Consider the following 16406-nt stretch of genomic DNA (forward strand, 5'->3'; position numbering starts at 1 on the left):
TGCTTATTGTAATATAAAGAACCGGAATCTCCTTGAAATATGGCGTATACGTAGTATGGTGATCCTTCAAGCCACCATGGTGGAAAAAATAATGCACAAACATGAAAAAATAACGCCAGTACAATAAGTCATAATGACAGTCAGCATCACTGGGAGTCTCCTCAGGTGCATATCTTGTAATTCGTAACGTAAGATTACGTAACACTACAGTAACTTTTGAAGCGTTGTAGATAGGAAAAAAACATTAAAAGCGAGTTGTAATCGTGAAGCTACACAAAGCTGTGAATTTTCGTAACATCGGTTTCGAGATAACGTTGCTCTTATAGCCGTTTGCTTCTTTTTTTTCATCAGTTGAAAGAAAACATCGTAAATAAAAAACCCTTAGGGGACATAGCAAGCTTCGTTTTCTTTTCACTTTTACACAATCCATAGTAAGCACCCCGTCACAGCACGGTCACTACACCTCTTCAACATTCGTCATAATCGCATACAAGCATACACCTAGCCGTTCGCGCACGCTCACACTCTCTCTATCCTCCCACTATTTCTATATCTCTCTATCCTCCTGTCCGGAGACAACGCGTAAAATAATCAAACAAACAAAGCTTCAGCCCTACACACAATATAAAATAATGTGTGTGTGTGTGTGCGCGTGCGTGCGTGCGTGTGTGTGTGCGCGTGTGCGCGTGTGCGTGTGTGTGCGTGTGTGCGTGTGTGCGTGTGTGTGTGTGTGTGTGTGTGTGTGTGTGTGTGTGTGTGTGTGTGTGTGTGTGTGTGTGTGTGTGTGTGTGTGTGTGTGTGTGTGTGTGTGTGTGTGTGTGTGTGTGTGTGTGTGTGTGTGTGTGTGTGTGTGTTTTCCGCAGTGGCGGTATTCCGAAAAGGCCTCTGCACACAAGATGCCTTCTTGAGGATTAGAGAAGAACTTATTAATGCAATACCCACCCCTGGCTAAAACCTGCTTTTAGCCCTGTATTTAAAATTAAGCCTTTGACCACGCCTCTGATAAGACTATCATAGAGGAGATGAGTGGTCGAAACTGAGGCGAGACGATCTTAACTACATCGAAGTGTTGGGAGCGAGCCCCACCAATGCCTTTAGTGGCTGCTCTGGCAGGCAGCAAACCCTGACAGAACAGTCGCTAAAGGCATTGGTGAAGTTCGCCCCCTGCCCAATAAGGACACTCATCAATGGGCTATGTTATGCCCTCCCTCTCTTCTTCAATAGTGTCAAGTTAAAACTAGCAAGAAAGCTCCCCACTCTGCCCGACATAGGCTACACGATGGCGATGATATATAACCTCATGGGTTAAAAAAGGGGCCATTAGCCCAAAAAGAAGAAACAAAGTAAGAAGCCATAAACAATGTTGAGCAATTTGTCATTGAAAAAAAATGGTCTGCAATGCGGCTCAGAGATGTCCTAGGCCATTAGACTCCGCTCCACAGATTACCTCGGAGATCTTGAGAAGTTGTGGGAGGACGAAAAATCAATGAGGTAGACAAGATCCGGATAATAGGGCTTTGGCCGCAAAGTAACCCGAGATTTGACCATATGATTAGAACCATCAAAACAATCATTAATCACATCTCAAAAACGACCCGTCGTATTACCTGCCATCGCAAGAGTATGGGAGAGGAGGACACGCTTAGGCTTCTCCAAGCCCTAGTTGTAAGCCTGCTTAAAAGTGAGATAACATATACGGCCTCCCTAAGCCAAAAACGAAGGAACTGTGGAAAACAGGGCTATCGATGCATGCATGAGAGGAGCTTAAAAAAATGACCCCAAGTTTCCAGTTACCACCCCTATACAGACCGATTTCTATAGCTTGGTCTATGACACCTGAAACGAGCTTCAAAAAGCCGCCATAAAAAATAAAAAACTACGATTTTTAACAACACATACGAGAAAAATCATCCTGCCATGACGGCAGGCCACGAACAGCAAGCTGGAAATTAGGTAACCAGCGCTCTAGCTCTAAATTTAAGACAGAGGAAGGATCCTCATCCTTACTCCGAACCCGTGCCTACCATTCATGGTGACAGATAAGAACACATTAGTCTGGAGTGCGGAAAATACCCAGCCCTCGTAGAAAACCTTAGTTCCTCCAAAGCCATACACTCAGGTCAATAATTTCCCAAACTTGTTTACATTGCACACGATTAGCCCTATCCAATATCAAAATGCATTCACCTGATTTGGAGCTTGCCCTACGTTCTACCATATATCGTGGAAATGCACAAACCATAACACTGAACAGCGTCTAATCTGATATATGGGCAGTGGGAGGTGGTCCTGATGACCAGCAAGACCATGGATAATCAATTAAGGGTGCTTCAGCAATTTCATCATTTGACGAAAGCCGGTGGCGCCCTCACGGACATGCCATGGAGGAAGGAAAAACTAGGAGGGAGCATGACGTCACGCGGCCAACCTTCACAAGCCAAGTGCTGATGAAGCCGCTCCCTCCGCCGTTTTTTCGCTCTTATAGTTAGAATCCATGTTTTGATGTCGGTGCGTTTTAGTGCGCACGTCTGCCATGGCGCGGGTATAGCACTATAACGCGGGCGCGCGGCTGTCTGCTGTGTGGGCCAACGGGTGCTGCGCGCGCGGCGGACCCGCGCGGCGCCGATTCGCGCATGCGCGCTGTAGTAGATATCACCGCACGCTATCACGTGGTCTAACACGAAGGGGCCGACTTGTTCTCTTTTATTTTTTATGACTAGGCTTCGCGGATGTTGCCGCGCGCTCCCTCCTAGTTTTTCCTTCCTCCATGCATGCCACCCAAGTTGCTCGATCAATCTAATAAAAATGTTTTATGTCGTTTTATCTGTTCCTCTCTCCTGCTATGCAGTCAGACACTACTCTCACACATGCTCATTAGAATACAATCGTAACCAACAAATACATAAATGAAGCCTTGCTTTTACGAAGACGTGCAGTCGTGAGCAATATAAAACACTCAGCCGGTGGCGGAGCTCGAGAAAACTGCATGCCAACTTCATGTAGCAACACCTATCTGTGATCTAGACTGTAGCGGGGGTGCCCCATTTTATCCACATGCATGTGCTGACGTCACTGTCCCTGTCGCTAGATGGCATTTCGATGCAATTTTCTCGAGTTCTGTCACAAGCTGAGTGTTGTATACCACTTTTGCTCACGACTGTACAAACGTGCCTGCGTGGCATAGGGGCAGCGCGTTTGACTCGAGATTCACGAGTCAGAGGGTTCGATTCCCGACTGATTGCCCCATTTTTTTCTGATCGGCGCAATTAATTTACTTAACTTATTCACACGTCCTAATGCCGTTAGAGTCTTGTCGCGGTCTTCTAATAACCAATTATAAAATTTTTATTCAGTTTCAAATCCACAGCTGTAAGTCTTAAGCCACGTGATCCTCTCGACCAGCAGCAGGGTTCCCCCCAGAAGAACGGGCACCGTTCACATTACCGGGTTAAAATGCACACTGCGTATGCACCTGTGTGTAACATCGCGTACAGGACGGCGCCCTCTTACTGCATAAGGTTGCATATGTGAGTGGACGAGCGACTGCTTTCGTTACGAGCAGAGAGTACTTTTTCCCCGCGGTCGAGGTAACGCGTGCCTGTGGACAAGTGGCTTCCACAGAACCAGATTTCCGGATACCAGTGAATTTCGCATTTGGGAATTGTCCCACCTCGGAAAAGTTTTTCAGCCGATATAACCTAATTGGCATATCCCAGTGTTTCGGTGGCGTTTTACGACCTTCCGAAACTGTTCAACGTGCCTTAAAACCGAAATGCAGATTATTAACATCGAGTGAATAATTCACTGGCTGTGTACGCAGCAGACGTCCACTGGAATAGTAGAACACAATGTAAAAAGAAAAAGAAAAATAGACAGCAGTTACTAACTTTTGGCCATGGTAATCGCAAGTGTTTACTCCGCTAAGCAGTAAAACAAAAAAAAAAAGTTATTGGAATTTTTACTACACCAAATAAGCCAGAGTATTCGATAATATTGAGCTGGTAATCTGATACTTAGCTTATTTAGGTAACTAGAAACGCTTTAACGGCGAACTACTTCCATTTGCAGAGGAATCGTGAGTGGCGGTTACTGCAATTTCCGACTATAAAAACTCCTCTGTTTAGCTTTTGCATTACAACCAGAAAGATGGCATGGATACGCGAAAGGCCCGGTAGACGTCCCGCGCCAAAAATAATTCCGAAAAAATAAAAGAAAGCAACCGAAAAGCCAGACGAATGATAAAGCCAGGCAAACGAATGTGCGGCCTTTCCTACAGAATGAAGAACTTCTATAGTGGCATTATTCCATAAGCAGCTATTACTCATTTCCCATTTCGAATCCATCGGTAACTGTTGCTCGACGAAGGCGAGATTTTCAAGCGCCCGCATCGTGCAGCATTGGCAGCATGGCAAACGTCATGCTGACGTTACTACAAATGAAATGAAAGACCAGTTATTCATTTCAAATGGATCATTTTGAAATATGGTCTCAGCCCTAATTTTCTCACCAATGACATCTTCCTGCGCACCACCATGATCGCGATGTCTTTTTTTTTTTTTTTTTTCTTAAAGAACGTGTATGGCCAACTCTCAGATAAGCGACCGCGGGGCCCTGATTACACAAACGCATCGCGCCACTCTGGCCGTAAAGATAACGCGAAATCAGGTACAGTTGCGTCCGTCAGTGCTGCAGTTAAACAACACAGCTAAAGAAGGCATACGCACGTGCAAAGAATGCGTCACGCTTATGTTCTTTTTTTCTTTTTTTTTTGTCTTCCCGGCCAGTACGTGCCCTGCGAACTTTTATAGTGGCCACATCTCGGCTATTCAATCGAGGAAAATTCGTTAACGGAAGATGCCCGATCCTTTTTGAAGCAAAACTCGACCACACTGGTATTCCTTCTCTTTCGAAGCGAAAGCTTGCGCGTGATGGCGCCAAAATAGACGGTAAAACGACCGGTCCTGTATAATACCACGCGTTTCAAGGAAGCCGACCATAAATTTTTTTAAAGCAAATTTCTTTAAGACACCGATGTGGCGTTTGCGGCCCAATTCTTAAACGCTTGCGGAGATCAGAAAACAGGAGAAATGTTAATTAGTAGGATGGCTATCTGATTTCTGATAATGAAAATTCCAAAAAGCGTCTCGTTGCGATTATATATCTGTAGTCGGTCTATATTAACAAGCGTCATATCAGTTTTTAGAATTTCGCGATTACAGTCGATAATGTGACTTAAATTGTGGCTATTTCGCGCCAAATGACGCGCGATTTCGAAAAGCCTGCGCTCTAAACAGTGCCCCGAGCCAGAGCTCTATAAACGGCTCTCTGCCCCCAGCGCCATCAATCAATGGCGCAAACCACACGTCACCTTCTCTGTTCCGCGTGGGCTGAAGCAGCAAGGCACTGACAGGGCCGAGAACGACGTGGCTGGACACTCGCATATCTAAATAACAGGTGTCTGTGTTTCTTCTTCGTTCTTCGTGTTTCTTCTTCGTTCCCAGCGCTGTTATTTAGATATGCAATACCAACTAGCCTGACATCCCGCTCTCGTGGACACTTGCGCCAATGATTGACGGCACTGGGGTCAGAGCTTAGAGCGTGGCTTTTACGAAAGCGCGCGTCTTTTGGCGCAAGATAGTCAAGAGTTGAGACATGGCACCGAGCGCAGTCACATTTTCCAAATTATAAAAAAAAAAGAACTTACATGGCTATTAATAATGGCCGGCAAAAAAAAAAAAAAAAATCTCTATTTGAAACTAGACACCTAACTTAAAAATAAAAATTTCGTTATGAAAAATATGTAGACAATCGAGACTGCTTACGCGTGAGAATGCTAAGACATTACTCCTTGTGGGGCCGGATGTTTCTAAATGCATTCAAGCTTTTTTCATAATGAGTGTATGTATGTTGCACTGCAGACCGGCGACATCCGTACCTTGCCATTACAAAGCGACGACAGCTTCAAAGCTTGCACGGTCTGGTATCAAGCTGCAGTCGAAGTGCATTCGGGGTTTCATCGGTGATAGTTTCACGCAATGCTTCAGACCTGTCACAATCAATCACTGCGCAGGAGCATCCACCGTGCTCCCCCGATTGCATTCGACGGTTATCGTAACTGTAACATCAGCACGCATCCCAAACACACATTAGTAAGTTACACGCATCCGAACACATTTACATGACGACCCCATACCACGCTTGAAACAACTGCCCGTTTTTGCTGGACAGTTCCACTTACATCCTTCTCTTTCCTCATCTTCACCTTCGGCATCGGTTCTCCCTTGATTCAATCCGTCTTTCGTTATATTTCTGCTGTTTGGTATAGTTTTTTTTTTTCTACTTTTGGCTGACCCATGCCAAAGAGATATTAGTCTTAAACAGTCTCTTATTTCAGAATTTTCTTCATTAAAAGCCTCAACCTTCCCTCCAACTCCCCATATTACCTCTTCGCAACCATCATGACCAATATTTCCCCTCTGTCTGCGGGATACAACCCTCTCCGACCAATCTCTCCCCTCTCCCCCAACGTTGATCGTTCAGAATCATTACCGTTTCCCCATAGCCACATGTACAATGATTTGTTTTCTTGAGGTTACTTTCCTTGTGTATCTGCATTTACAATCTCGAATTATTGCATTGGTCTCTCAAGGTTTTACTTTCGCTTGTGTCAGACTTGTGTGACATTTGTTAACACGAATGTTAGATTTTTATATGTTGCTCTGTCTTTTTACCCCTGAACTGTACTGATTATTGTAAATAAACGTGCTTTGTTTTTAAAACAAACCATTCGTTGTCTATGAGATGCGTGCCCGCCTGGCAGGAAGGTCTGGGTTCGAACCGTAAAGCTGACCAATTTATTTTAAATTACTTCTATTTTCTGGCCGTCACACTCGCTGCTATGTTTATAGGTATCACTGAGTGTTGACAACAACAACAACAACAACAACAACAACAACAACGTCAGAAGGGATTTTCGTGTAACGGGGATAGTAATGCATTCTCATTAAAATATTAACGAGGTTACTAATTAACATTATTCTCTGTTTTGTGACGTCCACCAACACTGGTAGAGTGGCGCCGAAAACGCTGTGTTCATATCTCAAAAAGCTCTTTTTTATTAGTTACCGGTTTCCCAGAAGAGATGGTTCGTTATAACTAAACTATGCGATATACCCTCTAGAATTCAGAAAGGAAAAAAAAAATGTACAAATGGCCAGGGCGCTGCTGCAAGAAGTTGCCCGTGAGTGAATGTCGGCCTCAGCGAATGCGTTTCGGAGGCAAAATGCAAAGAAAGCTCCAGTGTGCATGTCAAAACACGTGAAGAAACTCCAGGCAGTCAAAGCAATCCTGCAGTACATGCTTGTGCGACAATCGCTGCCTAAATCTCGTCACGACTCACATTGTGAAGGGCAGAAAGAAGCCTGAACGTAATCAATACGTCTGCTGCTTTAAAAACACCGGTAAAAATATTTCAATAAAGGCTTCGTTTTATTATACAGGATGAGCCTCGGCAAGACGACTTTAAAAATGAAAGGCGCTTCATACGCGAATGAAACAGGATGTACGATGTTGCCACTGGTCCTAGAGTAACATCGAGCTATTTTTATTTTTTCCCCTGAACTGACTGTATAATTACGCTTAATTAACTATTTAAGTATTCGCTGCAGACCTCAAATGTAATATGCAAAGTTCTAGAGTAACTTCAGAAGCCTCCAATGAAATTCTTTTCTACACGATGGCTCACGTGGTCCTTTTTCCCACATCTAAAAAAAAAGAAAAAAAAAAAGAAAAAAAAAATCTGCGAAATAAGAGAAAGGAGCAGTGAGAGGGCGCTTGCGCACAGCTGTTGTGCTGCTGTCTAGCGTGCGGTTGATGCAGAAGGTAGGCTGCAGTGTGACTCTGGTCACGGAGGGGCCCAGGGTGCGTCTTGTCAGCTGTAAGTATTTATCCTTCCAGCTCATGTCGCATGACGACGAAAATATGTGCTGCAGAGCGAGCGACGGGGAAACGATAAAACGTCCAAGACAGCGAAATAAAATAAGAGGACAGCTTTTTGACCCTGCTGCAAAGGAGGAACGCTCGGCTAGCAGCATGCGTCAGCGGCATGTATCCGAGGGGAAACACAGACCCCCCCCTCCCTTCCCAATCTCATTATCCAATACAGCTTCCCTTCAGCCCCTCCTTTGGCATTGGCAGTTATGTTGTCAAAAATGTTTCTCCCTTTTCGTTTAGTGCAGCAAATTACCTTGGGATTACAAATTACAAGAAAGAAAGAAAGAAAGAAAGAAAGAAAGAAAGAAAGAAAGAAAGAAAGAAAGAAAGAAAGAAAGAAAGAAAGAAAGAAAGAAAGAAAGAAAGAAAGAAAGAAAGAAAGAAAGAAAGAAAGAAGAAAGAAAGAAAGAAAGAAAGAAAGAAAGAAAGAAAGAAAGAAAGAAAGAAAGAAACCACCGCTACAACTTAAGCCTGCCGTGCGATGTGGCTTGTTTTATGTCACCAATGCACTAAATCTCATTCAGCGGGAATATCGTTGTCATCTTTCCACTTCAGGAGTCCTAGCAGTACATTCCTGAAACTTACAGAAGCGCCGATAGTGAATGATTGATCGATCCATTGAGTGAGTGAGGAAGTAAGGCTGAACGAGATTGGCTGGCTGATTTGTTAAGCAATTGCTTGAACGAAATATTAACTCTGCGCCTAATAACTGAATGAGTGAGTTACTTAAGTGTGGATTATTTAAACATTGAATTGACTGATTGATTGATTGGTTGATTTTTACTTTCTAAACCCACAAGTGTGGTCTGTTATGGTACGAACCATTTTGACATTTCGCATCCATTGCACTCAGGTTGCCAGTTTGCCACGGACAGGAACCAATCCCACAATCAGCCAGCGGAGAGCCTAGGTCAAGTGACCATCGCGCCAGCGCTGTGGTGCTAAATACACCTCTCTTCAATCAAAGTCTTTGCGCATCATCGTTCCTTTTACAAACGCCGACTATAGAAAAGCAATCGCCCATGTAGATATACTCACCCTGTGCACAGCCTGGTCTCCGGTCATGTGGCCCTCACGGACAGCAAGCATGAGCTGTAGGCAGCGGTCGTCGGTGAGCAGCTCTTCGTCCAGGCCCGGCTGCTGGAGTCCCGAAGACGGTGGAGATACTGCGGTACAAGAATCGAACGAAGACGCGCCCATCCAGCTGTGTTCTACGTCAGAAGGTTAAAAAAAAAAAAAAAAAAAGAGAGAGAGAGAGAACAGGCGACAACCTCCGTGTAAACTTTACCTCGGGGTTGTGAATTGCGTGTATATCTCTTCAAACATTAGCGAAAATTGTAGGAGCGCCGTACGAAACATGTAAACAAATACAGAACACATGTACAAACAAAAGCATGTGTAAACATGTAAAGAAGCCTTGAGAAGCATGCTAATTTATGCCGGGTTTTTCGGTGAACACTGAAGGTAATTAAGAAGAAAAAAACTGCCATCCTGACGTACAAAGGTCGCTTCTGCAGCATACAGTAATGCCAGTCCGTAGCGAGCATAAAAAATATCAAGCCAATGAAGTTAACTAGTTTACTGATTGTTAAATTCTAACCACTGACTTTAATTATTGCTGTTAGGCACCTGATCGAAATCACAGACTGCTGGTGGCTGATAGTTTTAGTAACAACAAATTTAGAAAGCGCTAATGGTTTCAGCTGGCGTGACAAGTCGTGTCCATTGCGTTCGAAAAGTGCGCGGCTGCGGAGCGCGGGGAAGAGCGCCCACACTGAAAGGTGGCTTTGCCACACTGCCCACTCGTCGTTCGGCTGTGCACGTGTCACATGACTTACGTCTAGCCCGCGTAGGAATGCTGGATGTCAGAGCAATGACCCGAGCGGTACCGAGAAAGGTCAGGTCGCAAGTGAGTCGCCCGGTGACGTTCGCCTGAGGTTGCGATTGGAACAGGCTATACACACGGAAGTACCAGAAAATACGGTGGGAAAATATACCCGATGTCCCGCGATGGGGTTGAATTTGTAAATGCGTATTTCTACCTCTGCAGGCGGCAAAGCTCGCCAGATTCATTCAGTGTAAGTCCGTTTCAGCTGGTCTACTCCAGCAGGTCATGCATGTGCACAAGATGCATCCCCGGCTAATCGGGAAAGCGCAAATCCATAAAAGAAATCTACGTTCACATTTGCGGCCTTCCTGTCGATCTACAGGTGAGTCTATGCAGAAGATGGGAGGATATTAGAGGTAATCCCCTCCCTTCACTCATTTTCACTCATAACGAAACAAACAACAACCCATTCCCCATTGCGCGCGGAAAAAGGCCCGTTTTCTCCCTAACCTTCGCGTCAGAGCAGCATAAAGTCAGCCGCAAGTGTGAACTCAAACCTTCTTCCGGTGCGGAAACTGCAAGAACGGCCTATACTTGAGATGTATATCCTAATGGAGTCAGCGCTGCGTAAGCCAGAATGTACGCTGCTTTAAAAACGTCATATCATTCGATATCTTCTCCGCCAGATGGCTCATAAGCGCAAACACACAATACTCCGAAATTCGAAATCGTATGCGGCTTGCTCACGGCTTCTGCAAGACCGCGGCGCCAAAGTAACTCACCCAGTTCAGGGAAAACCGGAAGCCGAGCCGTTAGTACACACACATGCTTAACGTCCTTACACATCTTGCACCGCAGAGGACGTGAGCGGGGTCACTGTGTCTATGTATAGCCCGGAAGCCGGAGAAGCCGGACCAGCGCGTTCAAGACAAACGAAACCACCCATTTTTGAGGTCAGCAAACAGGAACGTTTGCAAAGCGTACAGTCATCTTAAGCGTTGCCCCATGAAGCGCGCTTTAACGGCTGCACTATTCAGTTCAAGAACGAGAGAAGAGCAAGTGTGCGGTGTCATCACTCACGCCAACAGGGAGGCAAGGAGTCACCTGATGATCTCCTCGGGGGTATTTGACAAACAATGGATCATACGCCGTTACTATGCCCAGCCGATGTTCTCCACTGGTTTCCTGCTAAAACCTTCCTTTTTTGTTGTTCACAGCGACGCGGTGGACTGTTGGAAACCTACCGTTAATGACATCGCTACAGGCAGCTAAAGAAGAAGAAGAAGATGACGAAGAAGAAGACTGGTAACTTACTCTCTCGCGTCATACTCTTAAAGGATGAGCTTAAGTGTCCCCAAAATGTAGCACCTTACACTGATAGGGCGTGACAGGGGAATAATGTAGCAGCTGTTCAGCTGCGCTGTCAGCTCTCTCGTACTGCCGGAAAGAGCTGACCACCCGTTGGGTCTAAGTCGCCCTTGCGTAGATGCTGTTGCGACTAAACAGACGCATAGGACATCATCTGTGGCCTCCGACAAAAACTCATTACACAGTCTAGAGGCTGTTTTTAGAAGTCTACAGAAATTTCCTTTAAGAGAGGTGCCCAGTGCTACGTGGTTCGGGTATTGACGGATGTATGTCACTATAAACAAAGCGTTTTGGAGAGACTACATTGACATATTGACGCTTCACTGAGTTTTCTATGCCAATCACTAGTACTGCGAAAGATAGTTATAGCGTTAAAAAGTTAAGTAACCATAAACTTTCATAAGCTTTCCAGATTCAACGCGGAGAAACAGTTACTAAATTTGAAATTACAAAGTACCAACGAAGGTAGCTAGTCATAATGAATTCTCGATGTAAGTGACTGTTTAGGAGTTCACATGTGTAGAAGAGCCGGCAGTCGAATGAGCCGCTTATTAAGGCCATGGGAAACGTTAGGACATTTCATTAACCGCATGAATGGTTAATGCGGTGAAAGCTTCTTTTTTAAATAAAAATCGCATGTCCTATTTTTAGGGAGGAAGAATCGCATGTCTTATTTTTAGGAGGGAAGGGCGTCATGCAGGCAGGGAGACATGCCTTCTCCAGTGCTATTCACCACGGGTTTGTATAGGTGGCACCAAAATACCGGGCTTGGGAAAAGTTGGGGAAGAGAGTTAATTCTAAATACCTTTGTAATATGCGACACGGCAATGACATTGCCTGGCTTTACAAGTAACTCAGAAAACTAACTGCAAAGTATGATAAACTACCTATAGACAACAGTGCAGTAGTGTATGTCTAAACATTAATATGCAGAATACTAAAGTAACGTTCAACAATTTCGACGGGAATGGCAAGATATATAGCGAGGCGTTAGAAGTTGTAGATTAATACATCTATTTCGGGCAGGTTGTGAACGCAGATCCACACCACGAGGATGAAATCACTAGAAGAGAAAGGACCGGGGCACATTTGACAGGTACACTCTAAGGTCATGAAAAGAAGTTTACCACCTAACGGCTGCAGATTACCGGTGCTTTCTATGGGGCAGAAGCGTGGTGGCTAAAAAAAGGGTTCAACTCAAATAGAATAGCGTGGTACTGAAAGCGAAATGATTGGTGTGACGTTAAAAGGCAGACAGAGACTAAAATGGGTGGGGAAACAAACGCATACTGGCGACATCCCAGTCGAAATCCAATGACTACGCATGCAATGTGGAGACAACGTAACCGACGTCCCCTTCAGATTTCAAGAGAAGAGAAGCCTTACAAGGTGTGCTGGAACGTTAGGTGGGTGTACGGGATTAGGAAGCCTGCGAGCATAAGGTGGTCGCAGAGGGCGTAGTTTTGGGTTAATCGGAGGAATATAGTAGAGGCCCTTGTCCGGCAACAGGCGTAGTCAGGCTGATGGCGATGATTCTCTATCACTTCCAGGAACGTCGGATCGAACTCATTTGACACAAAAGTCGACAAGTGCCTATCGTCGGTAGACGGAAGAAATAATTAACGACCGGAACCGCATGTCTTCCAGTTCATTTATAGTTCGAACTATTTTTTACGCTGATAGGCGAAAGTCTACCGAATTCAAAACAACCCGATGTGAATCTTAAAGGTTTCGTTAGCGGCGAAACTGGCCTAAGACATGCAGTGATAAAGTGATTTAGAAGACCCCGTGCAATATGAAACGCGCGCCTAAGTTGGAGAGAGAGAGAGAGAGAGAGAGAGAGAGAGAGAGAGAGAGAGAGAGAGAGAGAGAGAGAGAGAGAGAGGGAGAGGGATATAGACAGGATGGATCCACTAGCCTTGCTCTGCGATCGACAACTTACGGGAGGACAGTGGATATTGCGGCTGCCATCCGTCTCACAGCACTGACGCAAATAATAAGAAACAAAAAAGCAACGCAAATAAAAAAAGTGCCTACTGCATATAACCGGAAGCCGCAAGTTTACCCTCCGGTCCACATTTGGCCAGCAAAAATGATAGAGCTATATAACCGAAGGCAGTCTGATACCGTGAGACACAGTATGTATGCTAGAGAGAAAACGCGGCACAGCCATAACAACCGGAAGGCTGAGCTCGCTGCACTGAAACTCGCATAAACCATTTCAATCCACGGTTTAGATACACACTCGAGCCTGCCGTTCTTTTGCATTTTATATTCAGCGTTTACTATGCATTGCTAAGTTCCGCTAACTCACGAGCAACTCTTGCGAGGCCCCCGCGTCACCGACGAATTTCTCTAACAAAAACAGAGAAAATGTCCTGACGACACAAAGCCCTCATCTTCAAAAGTTCAACAGCAATAGGTCAAAAAAGGACCGAAACAAAGAAAGCGCACTTTTTTTTTTTTTTTTTTTTTTTTAAAGCGGAACAAACTCAATCCAGTTTCTTATAGCATTGGGTGTCACTGCAATGCCTAGCCTATCACAGGGTTGAGTGACCAAGTGGTTAGGGCCCTCGACTACTTTGCCCATGGATGCGGAATCGAATCTCGGTCGCGGCGGCCGCTTTTCGATGGAAGCGAAAAGTGAGTCACCTGTGTGCTGTGCGATGTCAGTGCACGTTAAAGAACGCCACGTCGAAATTTCCGGAGCCCTCCACTAAAGCGCCTCTCATAGCCTCAGTAGAATAGAGAGGTTAAACCCATTAAAAAAAAAAAAAAAGCTCCCAAAATTTTTATCTTCTCTACGATGAACCCAAATCACCGCACTAAAATAGCAAGATGCATGAGAAAAAAAGTTTTGTAATGATTATAATGACCCAAGTACGTAGTACGTACTAAAACTTGTGCAAAATCGCCAAATCATGGCACAAATATATTACTGAAAACTTATGGCTTCACTGATTCACAGAATGAAACTATACAGTATACCATTTTGTGAACTAGTGTTTAGTAATGATTACCCAAATTCTAAAATTTGAATATCGCGCGTTGTGGCCCCAAGCCGCCTCTATGGGTGGTGGCGCCTCCTATCGCCTCTCCCTACAACTATTAAAGAAAGCAACCTCTTTGAGCTTCTAGGAAGGCTTTCAATGAAAACAAACGTACATCACGCCGGTCACGCCGGCTCCAACATGATGGCGCGGTCGCTCCCTTCGCTACTGTTCCCTCACGCACGCTTTCCTCGAAAGAAGGGGCTTGATCCGTCACCGAGATTGATATGCAGCACTAATGCGCACATCACGTGGGCCTGGAATAATACGTGAAGCCTCTGAACAAGCTTTTTGGACGTTACAGCCGCCTTCCTTAACGGTGATTTATTGTTACGTATCCATAATCATTACATAATTCGGAATGAATTACCGTATTTTCGCGAACCTGGCAACAAAAAGATTGACTAGCAACAAAATTATTTCTTGCGCCCGTCTCGTCGAGACATCGCCGCGAAAAGTAGGGGGGAGGTGGGGGTCATATTACGAATTTTCGAATCTAAGCACCCTTCTTTGAGCATGACAATCATGAAAAAAAAAAAAGAATGAAAGAAAGAAAACAAAAGCTGGGGTGCTTAGAATAGAGTAAACAAAGTAAGAGAATTTTCATTAGCGATGTGTACAATGGAGCGAAAGGCTAAAGAAACGAGCAAGTCACCGTTGTAACGAGAAACTAGGAGATATGCCGAAAATTCTGTTTCATTAATTTTTCCGCAAAAAAAAAAAAAAAAAAAAAAAAAGTGGCGTTATGTATTCAGGAAGTTCCATTCACTTCGTAACATCCATTTATTCGTCATAGACTAGTTAATTACACGAAGGTATAACGGCATGTGAAATCTGCGCTTGATTGATCACTACCCCTGCACTTACAAGAGATTATAATTACAAGCGCGTACAGTGATGTGAAAGATGTGCGCGGTGTTTAGTCGGCTTGCGATTTTACCCGACTTTATTAAGTTAATTTGATCAAAAGTATTTCCTTTGTGGTGACAGAAGTTGTCAGAGCGCAGGTCGCTTCAAATAGCGACATCAGTCTATCAATCTTCCGCTATCTATCTCCCTTCGCAGCATAACATCTGGAATGAAATGCCAAAGAGCTGAACTGACCGTCTTGCGCAGGAGCTGCCCATGGTATCTGGGACCCGGCAGGGTCGGGTCTGCAGGCCGACGGTGCCCCGATGGCCGCTGGCCTCAGCCTCGAAGCCAGGTGGCGCGGAGAGGTTTTGCAGCGTTCCTTTTTACTGCCAAGCGTGCGGAAGAGCCGGCCCAGACCGGTGCCTCCGCCACTGCCGCCACCCGACGTCTTCTTGGAGCGCCCGGACTCGGCGCCAGCTTCACGACACTCTGTGAAGGAAAAAAAAAAAGGGGGGAGCCAACAGCGATGGGTCAGCTCTGTTCTGAGGAGTAAATATATATACATCGTTTAGGGCGTAACACTAATGAGGGCACCCTTTACACACTCTTATTTTACCTCGCTTTTTGGAAAAAACGGTGCGCTCAGCACACCAACACCATAAATGCCCCCCTGCAAGGGTGTCGACATTCCTTGGGATGCAATGATGAATAAAGGTGTACGGGTACTCCTTTATTTTTTCAACAACTTTGCATTGTTCAATCAACGGTGCCTTTCAACGCTGCAGCTATGAAGGTTTCATGTGTGCAGTTACTATTTTAATTTGCGCGACCTTACTGAAAAAATCAACTGAATTGCTTCGCTTGGTCCAGAGTTCATTCGAATGATTTGGTTCAATACCCTTTTCCCAAGCATTGCACCCAAGAAGAGCCGATCACCAAGCCAGAGGAAATATTTTAGACATTGGAAAACCGGTGGGTACACGGCGGCACCTGAAATCGAACCCCCCTGAATGCAATTCACATGCTCTACCTGTAGTTGGAGATGCCGTAACCTCAACGAATACTGAGACAGACCCTCAGGTAGCTTCTCGTAGAGACTCTTTAGCTTCCCCCTAAAAGAATGACCAGTGTCTTTTAAGGCGGCAGGTTCGTGTGCAAATGTAAGGTAACGAACACCTGTGAAGCTACAAAAGCTGTGAAGAAGTGGGCACAGCTAACTGTGACACCTCAGTACACGGGTGTAACAGCCACAGTTTTCACCCCTTTCAGGCGTGCAAGGTTTCGAGTTATGGACATGAAAACGATCCCTTAATGGT

General features: G+C 45.0%; 1 protein-coding gene across 2 annotated transcripts in view; it reads right to left on the reverse strand.

Annotated features, from left to right (window-relative positions):
* The window catches only part of LOC146208651 (uncharacterized), a 295550-nt gene that overhangs the window by 76758 nt on the left and 202386 nt on the right, over positions 1–16406 (reverse strand). For both annotated transcript variants that reach the window (XM_084595733.1, XM_084595723.1), the window contains exons 6-7: positions 15343–15579; positions 9031–9158 (exon numbers count right to left, since the gene is read on the reverse strand). In XM_084595733.1, coding sequence (XP_084451859.1) covers positions 9031–9158; positions 15343–15579 — 365 coding nt within the window. The remainder of the gene's footprint in view (positions 1–9030; positions 9159–15342; positions 15580–16406) is intronic.

Source organism: Amblyomma maculatum, chromosome 1 (assembly GCF_055883805.1).
Source record: "Amblyomma maculatum isolate TAMU_Amacu chromosome 1, ASM5588380v1, whole genome shotgun sequence".
NCBI classification, from domain to species: Eukaryota; Metazoa; Arthropoda; class Arachnida; order Ixodida; family Ixodidae; genus Amblyomma; species Amblyomma maculatum.